Raw genomic sequence first — 18340 nt, 5'->3', positions numbered from 1 at the left:
TTCTCACTTCAGAATAAAAGACAACTGGCTGTACATGTAGGAGATGGGTCACAAATGATGATGAGCAACTTCATGACATTTTAAAGACGGCCTGATGGAAAATGTTCACATTATCAATAAACAACATAAAATAGATGAAATATAAATAGAAACATTAAATGAGACAAATAATCTAAACTTCTAATCTGTTTCTGTAACTGGTACAATTCAATGTTTCAGGCTAAACAGAGAAAACAAAAAACAATATTTGATAGTAATTAACCCCATGATTATTTGTTTAGTTGTATAAAATAAATGTATGTATTCTTGGCCTATAGAATCACGGAAAATACAGATTTTTTAAAACCACAATTACCAAACATGGAAGTTGACACTTTTAAACATCTGAACGATCATTTAAAGGTCAAAGACTTTATGTTTCAGTCAAAGACCTGTGAGGTAATTCATTAAGAACGACTCAAAAGTAATAATTACTGATCAGAATAGTTATTGTTTGCTGGTTTGACAGGAGATCAATAAACCTAAATATAAAGGAGCTCACAGGAAATCTTAGGATGATCCAGAATCAGTTGTTAGATCTTTGAACGTCTTAAGAACAAACCTCCTACGTTTGAATTAGAGAACTGTTTCCGTGAGATGAAGCTCAAGGTCTTTTCTGCTTGTATCACTCAGGTGAGCTGTCTCTACATTGAGCACATCCTCTCCTGCCCCTCTGGACCATGAGCATCACAATGCCTCCACACACACACACACACACACACACAAACACACACACACACACACATGTATCTGGGCCTTAATACGTGTGGGTCTGTACGTGACCTGCACACAGGCAACAAATCGAAAGGTTAAGAGTCGGGAGATTCCTGTGCTCATTAGGAGGAAGCGTCCCACACACATTCCTCCACTTCCCGGCGATCTCAATCACTCGGCTTCCTGACTCGGCTGCCGTGGCTACCCAGTTAAAAACTCACCACTCTGCTCTCACCTACTTTTCACCAGCGCTCAGAACCAACTGCTATATACTGACGATCTGTTAAAAACGTTTCCTTGTGTCAAAGTTTACAGCAAAAGGAAGAGAGGAGTTTATATGAGAGCAGAAATGTTGTTTTGTGAGGAGTGTGTGTGTGTGTGTGTGTGTGTGTGTGTGTGTGTGAGAGACACTCTGAACAGGAGGTGTCATGTCAGCAGAGCGTTTAAGGAAATGTTGGACACGGACATGTGACTGATTACACGACCATATGAACTCTTACACTATGACAGATCTGCAGATATCAGCAGCCACACTTTCCTCATCGGGATGTTACATCTACATCACGGCAAGTACTGTACATGAATATAAATCTGAGGTATTTGTACTCTGTATTTTAGATTATTCAATATTGTAAAGCAATTTTAAACTGCAGTCCAATACAAAGAAGCTCCACCTCAGTCAGCTACTAGATTAAAATGCTACTTTCACATTGTCGCCTAAGCAGATATAATCTTTCTGCAGAAACCGTTACTTTAAATATTAAAATGTTCATACTTTTACTTTCCTTTTTAACACTGTGCAGCACTGTTTATATTGGTGGGTCCTGTTTCTAATGGAGCCCCTGTGCTGCTGCAGGACCCGAGGAAATCAGCCAAGATACACATTGCCACTGCAGGATAACACTGATGACTGAAGATTAACTGAATAAAGGCAGGAAAAAAAAAGACCCGGCTTGAAAACAATGAAAGTTTCCAGGAATGGCAAAAAAGCAGGTTTGCAAAGAGGTGAAGGAAAGTTACAGACATGTTGGAGGCCTCAGTGTTTAGTTGAGAAACAGTTAAATATAAATCTTAGGCCACAGACTCCCTTTAGCCCAACGTGTGAATAAAGTGGAGCAGGTATTTACAGTGTCTGAAAGAAATGACGAATCAAACAAAAACCAAAAGGAGAGAAGCTGCAGTTCAGGGATGTTGTGAAACTCTTTTCTGGTCTGGCACTAGTTTTTTTCTCAGGGTGAAGAGCAGCGTGATACCTCAGTGGAGCAATATGATGTCTGTGGTTTGTCACCATAATGTACCACTTCAAAACAAAATAAGCCAGAATGTCACGTGAGGTATTTTTATTTAAATTGTAACATTAGATTACAACAGAAACACACAATTTAATTTTAGGACAAACCCTGAAAAAATACAAAGAAATCCCTGTTTCTGTAAAACCAGAATTGTCATGAAAGTATCAGAACAGAGTCTGAACGTAACTAAACTAAATTAGAATTATTATACATCTGAGGGGGGGGGGGGTTCCAGGTGAAGCCGGGTGGACCGACACCTTCAGGGGATGCAGTAGTTCCAGTGGCGCTCGTTGGGTAGGAGCCGACTGAGCCGCAGGCAGCAGCTGATGGTCGGCTCGTAGAACACGGAGCCCGGGTCCTCCAGCTTCTCCTCGGCCTCCCGTCTCGGCTGGATCACCGGGCGGCTGAACAGGGACGGTTTGGGACTTTTAACCAGAGTTTTCTTCACCACAGCGCCGATCTCCAGGAGGGCCTACAGAAGAGAGAGAGAGGGAAATTTATTTACAATATGGACTAACAGAGGAACAAAGCAGGAGAGCTTCTGAACAGTCTACAGATCCCCACGCTCTCTCTCTTTACCTGCACGAGTTCCAACACGGCCATGGGCTGCAGCACATTGGTGTAATGCTCCACCAGCGCCTGCTGCGTGATGCCGGGTCGGGACATGATCTGGTAGAGAAGGGACTCCAGCATGCCCTTACACACCAGGCGGTTCAGTTTGCCGTCCACCAGGCGCCACGGCCGGCTGATGAAACTCACGTTCTCACTGCAGGTTTGATGGAAACAGAGAGAAGGAAGGAGGAGGTGGTTATGAACAGGTGAAAAGGTGAAAGGTAGAAGCATGGTCAACCGTGGTGATATAACTACTGTACTTACTCTGCATCAGATAATCCTGATGCTTCTTCAACATTCTCATCGTCTATGGTACATTTGCTGCTTCTCAACTCTCTCTTTCCTTCCTGTGGCACTTCAGTTTCCATCTTCTCCTGTCCGGTCTTCTCCTCCCCTTCCTCTTCACGCTTGTTCTGCTCCCCTGGCGCCGCTTCTTCCAGAGTCAATTGTTTTTCTCCACTTCCCTCATCTGACCTCATCGGTTTTTCCTTCTGTTTTTCAGTTTGTGCTTCGTCGTTCGGCGTCTCTCTCGTCACGTCACTTCCCCCTCCTTCTGCTCCGTCCACTCCGTCCACTCTATCTGCTCCATCCACTCTACCTGCTCCATCCACTCCATCTCCTCCGTCCACTCTATCTGCTTCGTCTGCTCCATCTTTGCTCTCCTGTTTGTCCAAAGCAGCTCTCTTGGCTGCCGGCTCCTCGGTCTCCTGTTTGCTTTCACGCCTGAATCTCTTGCGCATTAAGGGATTGTTAAAGAACTTGAGTTTGTCCGGCGTGACTCGGGACTGGGACCACTGCTTGGAGTTGACGGTCAGCAGCCAGGGCTCCGCGTGCTTCAGGAGAACGTACCGAGCGCCCTGGGCCCCGACTTTCAGCACCTGCCCTTCTTCCTGCAGGTCCTGGAGCCAAAAGAAGGGAAACATCTCATCAGCAACTATCCAGAGAAATAAGAAATGAGGAAACTGACTGTTCACACCCCCCCCCCCCCGCCCCCCCATCAAACAAATCACTGTTCAATGTGAATTAACATGCGTTTCTATCCACGACTGTTATGTACACAACAGGAGTTAGGACCAACATGACAAACAACAACATCTCCAGTCAGGTGTCACAGGGATGATGATGTCAAACTTCAATTTGAAGCAGTGATATAAATTAGTTTTCCTTAATTGATTAGTTGCTAATTTTTGTTTTCATCAGTTTTTCTTTTGGTCAAGTTTTCATTGCTCTCCTTTGGAATTTGCTTTTATCAATTGTACAACTTTTCGACCTTTTTATGATATTTCACGTGGATCTTTCTTCTCATGTCCCCGTTCAGGTTTTAATGCAAATAAAAAGCTTTACAGATGAAGGAAAAATAATTGAGGGGGTCACAGATCTTTCTGATCAATCAATTGGGTTAAAAGAATTTTAAAAAATCCCTTCCCCACTATCGTTTACCTGGAGGTACTGCTGCAGGCTCCTGGTGCGTCCGGCCCCGGGCTTCACCTGGTGAGAGAGTTCCTGGTACAGGTCGTGCACGTCCACGCCTTTCTCACCAGCTTCCTCCAAGCTCCTCCTGAGATCCCCACATGCTTTTATGTCCTGAGGAGTGTATCCTCGTTGCTCGATCAAACTCCTGTCACACTCCTCCACACTGTGTGCCAGCGAGGAGGAGGAGACGGTGGAGGTGAGGATGGAGGGAACCAGGGAGGGACCACACTTAAGTAAGTCCAGCGGAGGAGACTCTTTAAATGAGGAGAAAAGGAAACAGAATTCGTTTTTGCAGATTAAATTTAAATTAAATCTACAGAGTGTGTTGATACTTACCCTCCAGGCCGAATATGTGGTGAGCAGGTGTTTCACGCAGCTGCAACCTCATGATACACGACTCCACCACGATGTTATCATTGGTGTTGAGGTTACGCACTTTGACTGACAAAAAGAAAAGGTAGTTTTACTCATCTGAACAGGACTAACACAAACGGTAGATGGTAATCCAAAGCAAATAAATTCACAATGATGTAAACATGAAAAAAAACTAAATCAGCTTGATAAATAACTTAATTTCCTCTTGCTGCTACGTACAAGGAGCACAAATCTAGTTTTTATTATTTATGCAAAAACATGCATCTATCTGAATTAAAAGTAAAAAGTCCAGTCTCTACCTATGCCCGGGCAGCAGAACCCTCGCATCATCAGGTACTTGGTGTGTGACGCCTGATGTGCCTTCACCTCCAGCTTCTTTCTCCCCTCGCACTCCTCACCCTCATCATCATCATTGTCGTCCTCTTCCTCCAAAGCCGCCATGCTGCGAAAACAATTCACCTCACGTTAGTATTTAAGAGAAATAGGAATGGATTGTGGCTACAGCTAATAATTGTGATTAGATTTAAGTTTGACTATTATTTTCTTAATTCATCTATTAAAGAATTTAGAGAAAACATGTTCACAGTCACAGAAAACCTGCAACTGGATTTCTTCCATTTTTCTAAACAAATGACTCAATCACTCAACTGACTGATAATAGCTCCAGATCTATTGTACAGTATATATAATAATGTATACTGGCATATACAGTGATGTGTGAGGAAGGTCAAACATCCCTCAACACCATCTCACCTCTTGACGACTTCTTTGTCCACCAGGGTGCTGTCCACCACCACCATCTGTCTCGGTATGGACATGAACACGTTCAGCAGACCCAGGGATATGAGGCTGAGGGACACCACACAGGCTCCACCCGGGGAGTCCAGAGAGAACGGCAGCATGTCCGACACGTCTGGAGGATCCGCTGGAACTCCAGGAGCTGCTTCCGAGGCTGAGGCCTCTTCTGACGGCTTCTCTTCAGGCAGCTGATCGTCTGTCTGCTCTCTGCTGGACGGAGCTTCACCAGAACCAGCTGTAAGGTTCTCCACTGGGTTTTTCTCCTCCTCTGTTTCGTCCACCTCCATCAACTTCTCTTCTCCTTCCTCTTGCTTCGGTTCCTTCTCGCCTTCTTTTGTCGACTCAGCGTTTGGCTGCTCCTCTGGTTCACTCACTGTCGTGCTCTCAGCGTTTACTTCACTTTGTTTCTCTTTTCTTTTGGACAGTTTCTGTTGCTCCAACACTTGCTCACCGTTCTCCAGCCGGTTCACAGGTTCGTGGTAAAACAAGGTGACGGGCCTGTCGTCTCTAGTGCCGTTGTTTATCAGACTTCTTATGAAGCGGAAGGAGTCGGTGCACAGAGAGTAAGGTAGACGCCACGTAAAACATCTGTATGGGAAAGAGGCCGCGTGTTAGATGTTAAATTCCCTAATAATAAATAACAGAGCAGCAAACCACAGCAGTAGACGTTATCTGAGTATTGACAGTATCTCTGCTCAGATGGTGGTGTACCTGTAGTAGGTCTGGGACAGCTGGTAGGACATGGGCAGGATGGGCAGCGCTCGGTTCTTCTTCGGCCCAAACGGCTGATTGACACGACGCCGGTTGACCAGCCCGCTCTTCCTGCACTGAACGAACACTTGGCACAGCAGCTCCTGGTTGTACTTACTGTACATGTGGAAGGTCTGAGGGGGGGGCAGGAGAGACAGAAGTCTTTGTTGGTTTCGTGTTTGCGAGTGAGGAGATGAGACTTATGGTTTATTTCTATTTCCTGGTGTTTCTACAGTAAACTTCTGCCTTAGACTTTATTGAAATGAGCCTTGAACTGAGCCTGTGAGAGGTGGAGTCACATTGAACATTACCTGAAAGGATCTGGACGACTTCATCTGACCGTTGGACATGGCCAGGGTGCTCTGGATCAGGTTGTGCAACACGATGGTGTGAATGTCATCTATGCTGCAATGGACACACACAAACACACAATTAACTTCCACCATAAAAAAAACCCATTTAACGCAATGGAAGAAAAAAAACATGAATCATTACCATTTGAGAGTATCTTTGCCCAACACTGTCTTTGCACAGTCTATGGCGGAAACATTGAACCTGTAACACACACACACATACAGAACAGAATTATGTCCCACACTGCACTCAGCTACTGGTCTTGAACCAGCACAGCACAACTCCTCCTCCTCCTCCTCCTCCTCCTCCTCCTCCTCCTCTTCTTCTTCTTACCGTGAGAAGAGCTCCTGCTTGGTGTCCGGTGTGATGATGTCACGCGGGTTCATGAAGGAGCTGAACTTCTGCCGGAGGAGCCTGGTGTACTCCAAGAAAGCTGCAGTACAATCCTAAAACAACACAGGAAGAAATATTCCACTGTGAATTCAGAAAGTCCACCTCATGGACACATCTGTATCTGTGTTTGTTTGTCAATATGATAATTCATTTAGTAAAATACGAAGCCTCAATTACATTTCTTTGTTTTAAAAGTTTGATAACAACTTCTTACCAAATTCTTTTAATACATATATGAGCCAATTTATCTATGTTAACTACAAAATACAAACTCACCTCTAGTTTATTAGGATCAGCAGGTTTCTTCTCCTCCAGCTGCTTCATCAGAGCTTTGTCCTGGTAGATCTCAGCCAGACAGATCCTGCAACGCACGGTTTGTGTGAGTGGAACCTCTCGACTGTGAGTGTGTTTTTTTTTAATTGTGTCATGTGTAATCTGTGCCAACCTGTAGTTCAGGAGCGTCTGAGGATTCTTGAGGATGTATCGCGTTCGGCGCCCGACAGCGACGGAGGTTTTATCCATCGAAATCTCAAACTCTGAGTGAAGCAGGTCTCTGACTCCACAGTACGGGACAAATGGCCTCTTCAACTGCAACACATCCACAATTTAATGTATGCTTCCTTGAATAAAGGGTAAATGCATGATTGTCTATGGGCTTCCTTTAAAGTCAAGTTAAGCAGTTAAACAACAGAATACATGTGAATATGAAAAATAAGAGAAGAGCAATTTCTTGCCAAGTGTCATGGGAAAAAAATACAAAATGGTTGGACGGACACAAAGATGGACAAATGCACAGAGGGATGGAAATGCTGATCATTAGATTTTACTGAGATTTTAAAAAAAACACAATAAACCATATGAAGTAAAATCACATTAATTCAAGGATCCATTTAAAATTGACTCATCTGTGTTTTGGGCGACACCACTTCGTTCGTGTGTGTGAGTGTGAGTGTGAGTGTGAGTGTGTGTGTGTGTACCTTGCTGTTGAGCAGGTGTGAGGCCACACTGCAGAGCATCATCAGAGAGTCTTCCTGTACAGACCAGTAGACTCGTTGCCTTGTCATCATTTTCAAAGCCTGGTGGTCGGCCTCGTCGTGGGCGGGGGTGCGTTTCTTTGGCTCTGTATGAAAAAGAAAAAGAAAAAGAAAAAGAAAAATAAACCACAATCTGTCAGCTTCCCATCTTCTTATCCACCTGGAACATGCTTGTATTTGTGTGTTTAGCCGTTCTGCACCTTTCCTCTTCTTGCGCGGGACCTTGACGACCTCCTTTTTGCTTCTCTTCCTCTTCTGTCTCTTTCCCCCGACCACCTGCTGGTTTCTGGTCACAGGTTCGATTCCCATCTGGTTAGAGAGACACAAGAGCAAGAAACATCGTGTGAAGCCCTGAAACTTTGTTAAATGTTCAACGAGCTGCATTTATATACCTGCTTCACTTAAAAACTCGAGGTGCTTTACAATGCAAGTCACATTCTCTCATTCATGCACACATAGAATACAGCGCTTCTATATGCTACACTTTTCTAAAACACATCATTCACACATCATGTCTTTACTAGATGTAAAGACAATACAAAATATACCTCAACAGTTTCTGCCACCAGTGGAACCTTGGTCGTCAAATAACGAAGTTTCGTTGATCCTCCTGTTAAACACAGATGCATAGAAACTATGTTACTGATGAGTAGATACATATTATTATATTCACATACATTCATCTGTGTTATAAGGATTGTAAACAGTCAGTTTACTTAAAACCAACTCACCAGCTTTGAAAGCAAACCTGAGAGCATTTTTACTCAGCAGGCTCTTCAGTCGGATTTTGCTCTCCCTCGCTTCGAAAATAGCCGGGTTCTGAAAAAAATAAAATAACAAATAAACAAAGATGCAGGAGCTCAACATACCGACAGTTAACATTCGGCTCTTGTTGAGATGACGTACCGCTTTGACCGCGAGGAGGTGATTGGTCCACAGCCAGTTGCGTTTAAGATGAGCAAAGAATTCAGAATCCAGACCTGCGGCTCCTTTACCGTCTCCTGGTATCGAGCCGTCATCACAGACCTCAAGGCTGCCCCTGTGTGTGTGTGTGTGTGTGTGTGTGTGTGTGTGTGTGTGTGTGTGTGTGTGTGTGTGTGTGTGTGTGTGTGTGTGTGTGTGTGTGTGTGTGTGTGTGACGGCCAGGACACATGAGGTAAACACATTTTTCAAAGTAACACACTTACAAACCCAAACCTTTTCACTTTCTTTACATCCGATTCTATTTAACTGTATTCTTTATTCCTTGGGAGAAGAACTGGTCATTTATACTAGAGCTGAAATGATAAGCTGATTTAATAATTAGCAAGTCGGACACTGAATTAATCCTTTAACTTGAACAAATACTTATTATTTTACACTGAAACTTTTAGAAGATATGCTCTTACTTCAGAAGGTGTGCGATTCCAACGAACACTGAGCGCTCTCTCACAAAGGACGGAGCAGAGTCGTCCTCTGTGACACTTTTCCTACTGCGGACCACACCTAGAATTAATTCAGAGACAAACAGGTCATCAGAACAAGAAATTGTATTTTTCCATCCAATCACCAGTGCTGGGATTGATTCTGGTTTTATATAATCACATGTTTGTGTGTGTGATCATGTACCCAGCGGTGTATTGAGGCAGACACACATCAGGTCAAACCAGTAGTTTTCCACGTCCTCAAAGGTGTTGAACGTGTACTTGCGGTTCTCAAAGGGTTTGTCAGGTGACTCCGTGATGAGCCAGTAGTGAGGCTCGGCGCTGGTGGTGTCCACGATGGTGGTGTTTCGTTTCAGGTACAAAAACACCTGAATCAGTGAAGGCGTGAAGACAAGAGGACACGAAAAGAAAAGTTAATCAAGTTTGATTTCATTTGGCGAAAACAAACAACTTGTGTGTTCCTTGTTGTGACATTCATGCTTTATTTAAAACACATAATATGAATATTTTTTAACTAAATGGACAAATATAGATATCTCCAGTTTGTTTTGTAGAAGACACTTCATTTTGAAAATTATTATATCAATTCCTGTAATCTTCATACTCTCACGTAATTTTTCTTACATCATGTTATTTCAGTTTTTTTTACAGCAAAGCAAAGGTACCGAGGGAAGTTCCAGACATTTCTCATGTTTTCCCAGAAATAGATTTATATATTATATTATTATTTTATAAAATAGCTTGTACATAGATCTGTTGAAATGTATCTGAAACTTTAATCTTCATTTGCTGAACAACTTCTATGATAAAGGGGCAAAAACAATGTGTAAAAATGTTACACATTGATATTTGTCTATTTGATGTCAAACCTTATTTAACAGCCAAATGCATTTCTGTGTTTAATGAGAGGATCATAGAGTCAGGTGATTATTCCTGTTTGTGTTTTCATCTGCCATACGTGATTTCCTGTGGTTACGTTGTACCTGGTCTTTCTCCATGAACTTCTCAACAGGACCCAGCTGCAGCAGTCCCATGTAGACCAGTTTCTGCAGGTTCTCGTGGAATGAGAACAGGTATTTCCTGTTGTAAAGAAACCACAAACACTCAGTTTTAGAATTGAAGTTGTGATGTGTTCTAGAGAGAGAAAAGCAGAAGGAAAGTCACCGTCTGTAGAGCAGCTGTCTTCTCATTTTGGCCGGCAAGTCTCGAATTAGAAAGTGTTGCTTCACAGGGTCGTTGAGATATTCCTCCAGTCCGTCCACCTTGGGACACAAATCAGCAAACGTGTTTTTATGTTCTGCATTTGAAGTTGTGCTAAAAAGACTGTATCCATTCAGGTGTCCATTTATCATGTCCACATACCAAAAACTACATCCTCCCTCCCTCCCTAAAATCAATGCTATCAAGCTTTATGTTCAGTTTAACATTATTTTCATTACTTACAGTCACAAGGACAGAAATAATGAAGTGTGCTCACGTTATAGTTGATCTGGATGACCTGAATGAAGACGGAGAGAGGCAGACAGAGGAGCAGGTCGCCCACGACCGCCCAGCCAGTGCTGAGCTCTTTGTGCACACGCGCAGGAGGAATGAACCTCTTCCACGTGTCTTCATCAGCATACACTATCGGAGACGGACGGAAATCCAGGTGTTTTGATTTTGACAAAGAAGTTATCTTAATAACAGCAAAGAGCTAATTTGAAAACCCAGATTCGGAAACCCACCTTTCATGTCAGACTGAGAGTCCCCGGGTTTTGATTCACTCTTCTGCTCCTCTTCTTCATCACCTGACGTCAAGTCTAATTTGGACACGGCAGAATCTGCGGTGTCGGACGACTGCGTGGTGTCGTCTACGTTTGTGCTGTTGTGTGTGTCTCCCTGTTTGTCAGGGTTGTCCGCATCTTTGGCTTCAGCATCAGAGATGTGCACGATGGTTGATGTTTCACCGGTGGGTTGGGAGTCAGCAGGGTTGTGTTTGAGCGGGTGGCCGTAGATCAAGTACCAGAGGAAGTTGTGGACAATACGCAGGCGATGCATCTTAGGCTGGAAGCCGAAGCTCTTACCCAGACCTCGGACTATATAAACAGGGACAGAGGACAAGCACAAAACAATGAGCAGGGGACAAATAGTTAGAAGAAAGAAAAATCCAATTCAGCCAATTAAGTTGTAACACTCCAAAAGCCTCTCTTTGAATCTGGACAATTGAAAAAATAAACAGACTACAACACAATCAACTCCTGCTGCCTTGTATTCGGACAATACAAAAGAACACAACCTGTCGTGGGCTTGAAGTTCTTTTCCTCTTTCTTCTCTTTTGCTCTGTCCTTTTGTCCTTTGGAAGGACTTCCTGCCGAATCCGACTGGTTCTCCTGTTCTCCGGGTTTCCCATCCATCTGACTGAGAGACAGCAGAGGAAGACAACACACAGTTGAACAGAGACTGAATCAATAAACAAGATAAAAAAAAAAAAGACATGTCCCTGTTCCAGACTACGGACTCATTCTAAGTCAGGGTTGAGAACGCAGGACATTTAAACAGAAGAAAATGACAAAGTGAGGTGCAGTTCACTTGTACTCAGAGATTCTGTATTTCTCACACACTGGCTCTCATGGTATTCAGCGTTTGCTCACCGCATGTTTGAGTAACAGCTGGAGATCTTGAAGCGGACCTGGTCGAGGACTCTTTGCACCACGTCATCATTGGGCAGGATGGACGGATGGGCGACCATCTGAACCTGCACACAGAACCACGTCAGACAGAGGGAGAGAGGAGACAAGCACCAGGGATAGAAGTTAACCTTAAAGCGGATTGCAATTAAAGAGAGATGTGAAATGGGGTGTGCTCGGACCTGCTTGGTGATGCCGTCCTGGATGACAGTGGTCGTGTACAACTTGAGCAGGCCTTCCCTCGACAGAGTTTGAACGAGACGTAAGATGGTCTTCTTGCAGCACTTGGAGCTGACTCCTTCCTGCTTCTCCTCGTCGTGGATGATCTTCTGTAGTCTGGGGGGGGGGGAGAAAAGGAAGCGCGTTGACATTTCTGTCTCCACTTTGACTCTGTGATAAAACGATGTGAAGTGAAGGAACATTAAAGACAAACTTACGGGTAAAGCCCCTCTGTGATTTTGAGGCTGCGGACCGCCTCCACGATCAGGTTCTTCCTCCTCAGCAGCCGATACGTCTCGTGAGACTTCTTCTCAGATTTGGATTTTTGATTTCGTCTGGGGGTCTGAAGGAAGGAGATGGATCGAGCCGTTACCTTCATCTACCCATCACAAAACACTTGAGCTCCAACAATTTAAATAAAAACAATTTAGCAAAGCATTTATTTTTTAAATGAAAATGGGACTGTATCATTTGGAAACAAACTGCCCCCGTTCACAGAATGAGAAGTAACATGATTATTGGAACCGGAACAGGTAATTGTTACAGAACGTTAGCATGAATTAGTTGAACCACGTTTTAAGAACAGGGCTCTGATCTAGCAGAAACAATACACACACACCCACCAGTGGAACCATTGAACTGACCTCCTGTGGACAAACGTCTTTATAAACCACAATGTTGTTGTCTTCTGGTTTGTTTGATGAAGCCTCAGGCTGAGCCACGGGGGGGACAAACGTTGTGTTGGACTGGTCTTCCTCCTCCGTTGCAGCTTGTTCTGATGAAAAAGACCATGTGAAATGTTTTAAGATCTAGAATGTAACAATTGAACATATAAAAGACTTAGTACCTAATATTTTAACATATTTGTGACTTTTTATGAGCGAAAATTCAGACGATTGAATTTTTGGAAAACAAGTTCTCTGCATCAACTTGACAGCTTTTGTGTGTACAGATGCTTTCTGCTGCCCCCTAGTGGACAAAAATATTTGTATTTACTTGCATCCACTGTTTGGTTCAATTGAGACTTTTCCACCAAAGATCGGCCGTTGCTAAAGTGCAGGTGAAGTGTAACTGTTGAGAAATACCTGTCATGAGAAGGTCAGGTGTTGTACTGGTCTGGGACTCGCTGCATGTCGGGGTTTCACCTGATTGATGACAGAACATAAAGAGCTTTATTTCACCAACTCTTTGATTTATATATTTCACAGGCAGGATGTGGATTTTGTTGTTTTTAAATCATATCTTTTCTGAAAAAGTGCAAATATTGCACGAGAACTCACATTCAGCTGGTGTCGGTTGTATTAGGGGGACGTCAGGTTGTGTCTGCTTCTCTTTCCCCCTGCCTTTCTTCGCTCTCGACTTTCTTCCTGCTTTTGATTTTCCTCTTGCTTTACCTCCGCCTCCATTCATCCCTTCACCGCCCACTTCTACTTCTCCATCACCACATGTCTGTCCAGGCTCTTCGGCGTCTTCCTCTCCTCCTCCACCTGCTTTCTGATTCTTCTTACTTTTGGTGTTTCCTTTCCCTGTCGACCTCGGGGGCGGTGGTGCTTTAGAGGCGACAGGGGCTACAGGTTCTGATGTCTGTGGTGCGGTCTGTGGTGCGGTCTGTGGTGCGGAGGAGAAGAGGAGACCCTGTCGTTCCTGCTCCTTCGCAAAAAGCTGGAGCTGATCACTCCCACACCTGTCGAGAGAAGTGACCAGAGAAATATTATTAATACCATCCCACTTGATATGATGTGGTGTTGAAATACGAATTTGGAAACCTCTGCTAATTTAGAGATACACACTTATGGCCGATATATTTAGTGATCCTCTGCCGACCCTCGTCCTCCATGAATCCCTGCAGAATGAAAGAAATCGCACAGATATAAAATTATAACATCTTTCCATTTTTATATGTAACAAAAAGCCTTTAATTAGCAGTTTTTGAGTTTGAATGCATTTATTCCGAGGATACCTTAAGTACACCATCCCTCTCCAGTCTTCGGCAGATCATACGGGATTCCAGTTTACCAACGTGCAGTCTGTGCCCGATACCAGTCTTGGGGATTCCCTTTGTGCCGGAGGATAAAACTGAATAACAACAAAAACCAAGAGGCAAGAGTTAATCATCAACTTTAGATGCGTTTTAAATAGGTCTGTGGGCTTGTTTAAATCTGGATATTCTCAAAAGTTTCCTTTCATTTAAAAATTAGGATGATAACAAGATTATTGACTCTATGTTAATATGTTTTTATATGAATAATAATGGGAGGACCCCCCCCCCCCCCTTCTAATTGTCTGGATGTTTTCATACAGCACAAATGACAGAGACGCAGAGAGGAGCAGTAAATGACTGACTGAGCCGGTAAAACTGTAGAAAATAGACTTTCACATTCCAAACATGGATGAAAAGACTCAAAATGACTAAACGCAGACTTGTGGAGCTGTTCATGGCTCCTTGGTTCTCTGCCCCAGGCTGTCGGGGGGGCTGTGGCCGGGCTCTGCACCAACTTGAAGCCCTTTAAATTCACTCCACTTTAGTTGCCAGACTCTGCAGTATGTTGAATGAAGGGATATATGAAACACACCGATGTGATAGGCCTGTGACAGGACGTCCTTCTCCATGAGTCGCCCACAAGCAGGGTAAGCTCTCCTTCTAGTTCCGCTGTCATCTTCCTCATCCTCGTCGTCGTCATCGTCATCATCAGGGACGCCCTTCTGGGAATATGGCTTCAACAGTTTCAAGCATCGCACGAGCACTTTAGTCCCTGGGAAACAAAGTGTAAAATAAAAAAATAAAAAACTCAAACTTGTGTGATGCAGATGGAAAAAACATATAATACTGCAGAATAAAAACAATGTCAAGTCAACTTTCCTATTCTTTAAACCACAAAGATTTATCTGGTAGCCCACATTTTGAAAATATATTGTTGAAAGAGGTTTGTTTATGATAACTTAATACACTGTTGCTTCTGTGTCACGTCACCTTTTTTGGTGGTGCAGTGTTTGGCGGTGGGATCCAGTTCTTCCAGAGGAAACTGACATAACTCCACCAGCTTTGCAGCTCGCATGTAGTGGAACACGCGCTTAAATGTACAGTCCGCCACATCCTACAAGAGAACACAAAATGATTACCACAATCACACAGAGGAGCACACACACACACTCACAGACACTCAACAGGGAGATACTTACAAGTTGTTGTTTGATCGCCATCATAGTGGAGAACTGCCCAGGGAGCTGCTCCAGGAGGTCGGACACCTGCTCCATCAGTATGTCGTACTTAGTCCTCCTGAAGGAGCAGAAAGGGTCAAGAGGAATTTCTTGAAAAGCACTGACATAGAAGTGTGACGGTAAATTCATCAATTGGTCAGTCCCTTTGATGATCAAAGCTGCTACGAACCTGTTTACGTGGAAGCGTTTGAGCAGCAGCAGAATGGAGTGTTGCTGCTGCTGTCCCGATTTGGCCCGTGTGACGTGCGACTGCATGGTGATGAATCCATTTTTGATGAGCGACTTCCTCATGTAGTGCAGCTTTCGAGCATCTGTCCTATTGAGAAACACAACAAACGTTCTGTCAGGCAGGGATCAACTAAACATTGATGTGTAACGGCCGTGAGCGGATTGAGACGTGCGTGTGATCTCGTACTTGAAGGAGCATCTGTGCAGCTCGCTCTGCAGCTCCCCCTGCCAGCGGGCTCGCCCCACTTTCTCCAACAAGCAGTAGGAGTCGTCGTTTAGTTTCACATCCGGGTCGTTCTCACTGCCGATCAGAGACCGGAACCGCACACTCTGAGATGCCACCACAACAAGCTTACGGCCATATCTGAGGAGGGGAAGAGGAAACATTAGACGAACGTACAGTTGCTCTAAACTTAGTGTACATTCTCATTTTCACGTGAAACCTTTCAGAGATCACTTTGGTTCCTCTTCTTACACATGATTAAAACTTCTCTGGTCTTAGTATATTGTTTTTTTAGTTTCTTTTGAGAGAACTACCAACCTTTCCAAAGCCTCCTCCAGACTGACCAGCGGCGTGAGGGCCTCGTGGCGCACATGCTTGGTGATGTCGCTCCTCTCTCTGAAGACAGTACACGAGCCCTGTATCCCGTCCTTATTCTCTAGGAGTATATAGACGGGGTAGACCTCTTTGTCTTTCTCCGAAAAAATCTTCGCTTTTCCAATTCCCGTCTCCGGGTCGATGTCTTTAAACCTGGAAACACACAGGAGGCAGGAAGTCCACGATATGACAATCAAAGAACAAAGAAGTACATTAAAAGTGAATATACTGAAAAGGAAAATGATTAAATGTCTCTTTTAACCATTTATTTAACCTATAATGATAAAAATGTCTTTATCCACTTCAAAGATCGAGGAGAGAACAGTGTGTTATGGTGAACAGGATGTAAAACTCTTTATAAAGAATACCTATCTAGAAATGAAACTATCTCTCATAGGTCAGTCCTGCAGTTAATCCTCCTTTATGCACATTTCACAGTTTAGTTTTTTGTGTTGATTTATGTTGAGATCATTTTTGAAGAATCATGATGTTGACATTTGTTCCTATTACTTTGTCGTCTATACATTCAAATCAATGAGGGTTAAACTCAACTGCAGGTGCATCTCTTTGAATAACACAACACAGTTCAGCAGGAACACAAACAGCAGCTTTTTAAAACAGCACCTGGGAGATAAAATAGTCCAACTATATGTAGTCTTATTGCATAATTGCACATTGTATTTATGATCAGTATTGTGTTGTTTATCATGTGTGCAAACCCACAACACACTATTTCCCACTTGCACATTGTTTCTTCTGACGCTGTGTTGGATGCATAACTTGTTTATGTTTCATTTAATATCTGAAAGTCTGTTATTCTTTTACTCTAATCGTGTTGTTATCTCCGGTCCTGTGTAACGTGACGATCTGGGATCAGTAAAGAAAAGTCCTGTGACCATTTCTCTTTCGAGTTTAGTCCGGATTGTATTGGATAGCTTGCGAATGGCTGCACTTGCTTTCTTTTAAAGTGTGACCTGAAACTTTTGCTCGTGGCTCCCGGACGGAGCTCACCTGTCAAACAGCTCCACGTCGTGTCTCTCCTGCGGGAGCTGGTAGAACCTCAGGTCGGTGTTGCTGACCAGGAACCTCCAGATCAGCTCCTTGGTGCAGCCGTCGAGCTTCAGGGGGAACTTGGGCTGTCTGTCCTCCAGCCGGATCCACAAGGTGGGGACAGTGATCCCGTCCAGTCCCTCCAGAGCCACCTCGTCCGCGACTGCACTCCACGGGTCCATGTCCCGGGTCTTGAACGCTGTGGTGTCAGCTAGCTAGCATGCTAACTCTGTGATGCTAGACAGCTAGCCGGTTAGCGGCTCGCGCTCACAGATCCGCGTGTTTGTTTAAGAATAAAAGACGAGCTGCGTCGCTTTCCAGTCCGCGTGCGCAAAAAAAAATCAAAACAACAAAAGTAGGAATAAGATTAAAAAAAAAAGTTGGCAACGAAATATTACGTCCAACTCGTTTTTTCCTGCCGGGTCGGCGTTTGCGTACGTGATGACGTCACAGCTTTTGCCTCTGCGTCGGAGGGAGAAACATCCGCGAGGAGGCGTTCACGTGCAGCTCGTGAAACATCCTCGTGTCTTATTATTTCTTTGTTTGAGACAAAATGTTTCATTTTAGTCTCACAGATATAAAATATAAAGTACTACAGTTAAATGTGCATATAGTCTATGCAGGGGAGGAGGCCCAACGTAATCCACGTCTGGATTTAACCCTAATCTATATGATTAATTCAATCTAATTAATTTGCAGCAGTGATGTACAGAGTCAGTTATGCAGACTGTAAATATATAACAAAATAAAGACAAAATGTACATTTTCAGGAGTGATATAAGCCAGTACTTTTCCTCCACCTACCATCCATCCTGTGGCCGTGGTCTGGAAGAGAGACCCTCGCTGTTTACTGAAATCCACTTCCCCCTAGTCACTTCATAGGGACTTTTTTGTTGACGACGATATAGTTATTATGGTCTGGTGTGTATTTGTGTATTTTTACAGTCTTGATGACCACTCAAGGCGCTTCACGGTTCACATTCAACCATTCACACACACACATTCATACAGTGCATCTATTGTTCACCATCCTTTTACAATCATATACACAACTCTTACTTTATAAGTTTTGGACACTGCACGTTGGATGTTACACTGATGT

The 18340-nt window shown here is 43.7% G+C and overlaps 1 protein-coding gene across 1 annotated transcript; it reads right to left on the bottom strand.

The window, feature by feature from the left end:
* Positions 1-2169: 2169 nt before the first annotated feature.
* On the bottom strand, positions 2170-17673 carry LOC128437080 (general transcription factor 3C polypeptide 1). Its single transcript, XM_053419094.1, has 40 exons — positions 17200-17673; positions 16132-16341; positions 15778-15954; positions 15532-15678; positions 15324-15420; positions 15115-15238; positions 14717-14896; positions 14104-14219; positions 13934-13986; positions 13424-13827; positions 13229-13288; positions 12788-12918; positions 12362-12486; positions 12107-12260; positions 11889-11992; positions 11534-11655; positions 10983-11333; positions 10736-10881; positions 10423-10520; positions 10242-10338; positions 9443-9626; positions 9223-9319; positions 8741-8873; positions 8566-8653; positions 8383-8444; positions 8035-8143; positions 7778-7920; positions 7246-7388; positions 7077-7161; positions 6741-6853; positions 6549-6608; positions 6365-6458; positions 6015-6187; positions 5259-5891; positions 4805-4947; positions 4467-4571; positions 4098-4384; positions 2922-3556; positions 2625-2811; positions 2170-2517 (listed from the first exon to the last, which is right to left on the bottom strand). The coding sequence occupies exons 1-40, from the start codon at positions 17418-17420 to the stop codon at positions 2305-2307; spliced, it is 6804 nt and encodes a 2267-aa protein (XP_053275069.1). The 5' UTR covers positions 17421-17673; the 3' UTR covers positions 2170-2304.
* Between the last annotated feature and the right edge of the window lie 667 nt (positions 17674-18340).

The sequence above is a fragment of the Pleuronectes platessa genome, chromosome 3, assembly GCF_947347685.1.
Source record: "Pleuronectes platessa chromosome 3, fPlePla1.1, whole genome shotgun sequence".
NCBI lineage: Eukaryota > Metazoa > Chordata > Actinopteri > Pleuronectiformes > Pleuronectidae > Pleuronectes > Pleuronectes platessa.
The sequence above is the reverse complement of the archived record's forward strand: the minus strand, read 5'-3'. Positions and strand labels throughout refer to the sequence as shown.

What these genes read in the sequence shown, in the direction of transcription:
- LOC128437080 (XM_053419094.1), bottom strand. Translation starts at nt 17,420, where the DNA reads ATGGACCCGTGGAGTGCAGTCGCGGACGAGGTGGCTCTGGAGGGACTG. An exon ending in ACAACCGACACCAGCTGAAT is followed by an intron (nt 13,289 to 13,423) that starts GTGAGTTCTCGT and finishes GTCATCAATCAG; the next exon opens with GTGAAACCCCGACATGCAGC. An exon ending in GACAAAGAAGTCGTCAAGAG is followed by an intron (nt 4,948 to 5,258) that starts GTGAGATGGTGT and finishes TTGTTTTCGCAG; the next exon opens with CATGGCGGCTTTGGAGGAAG.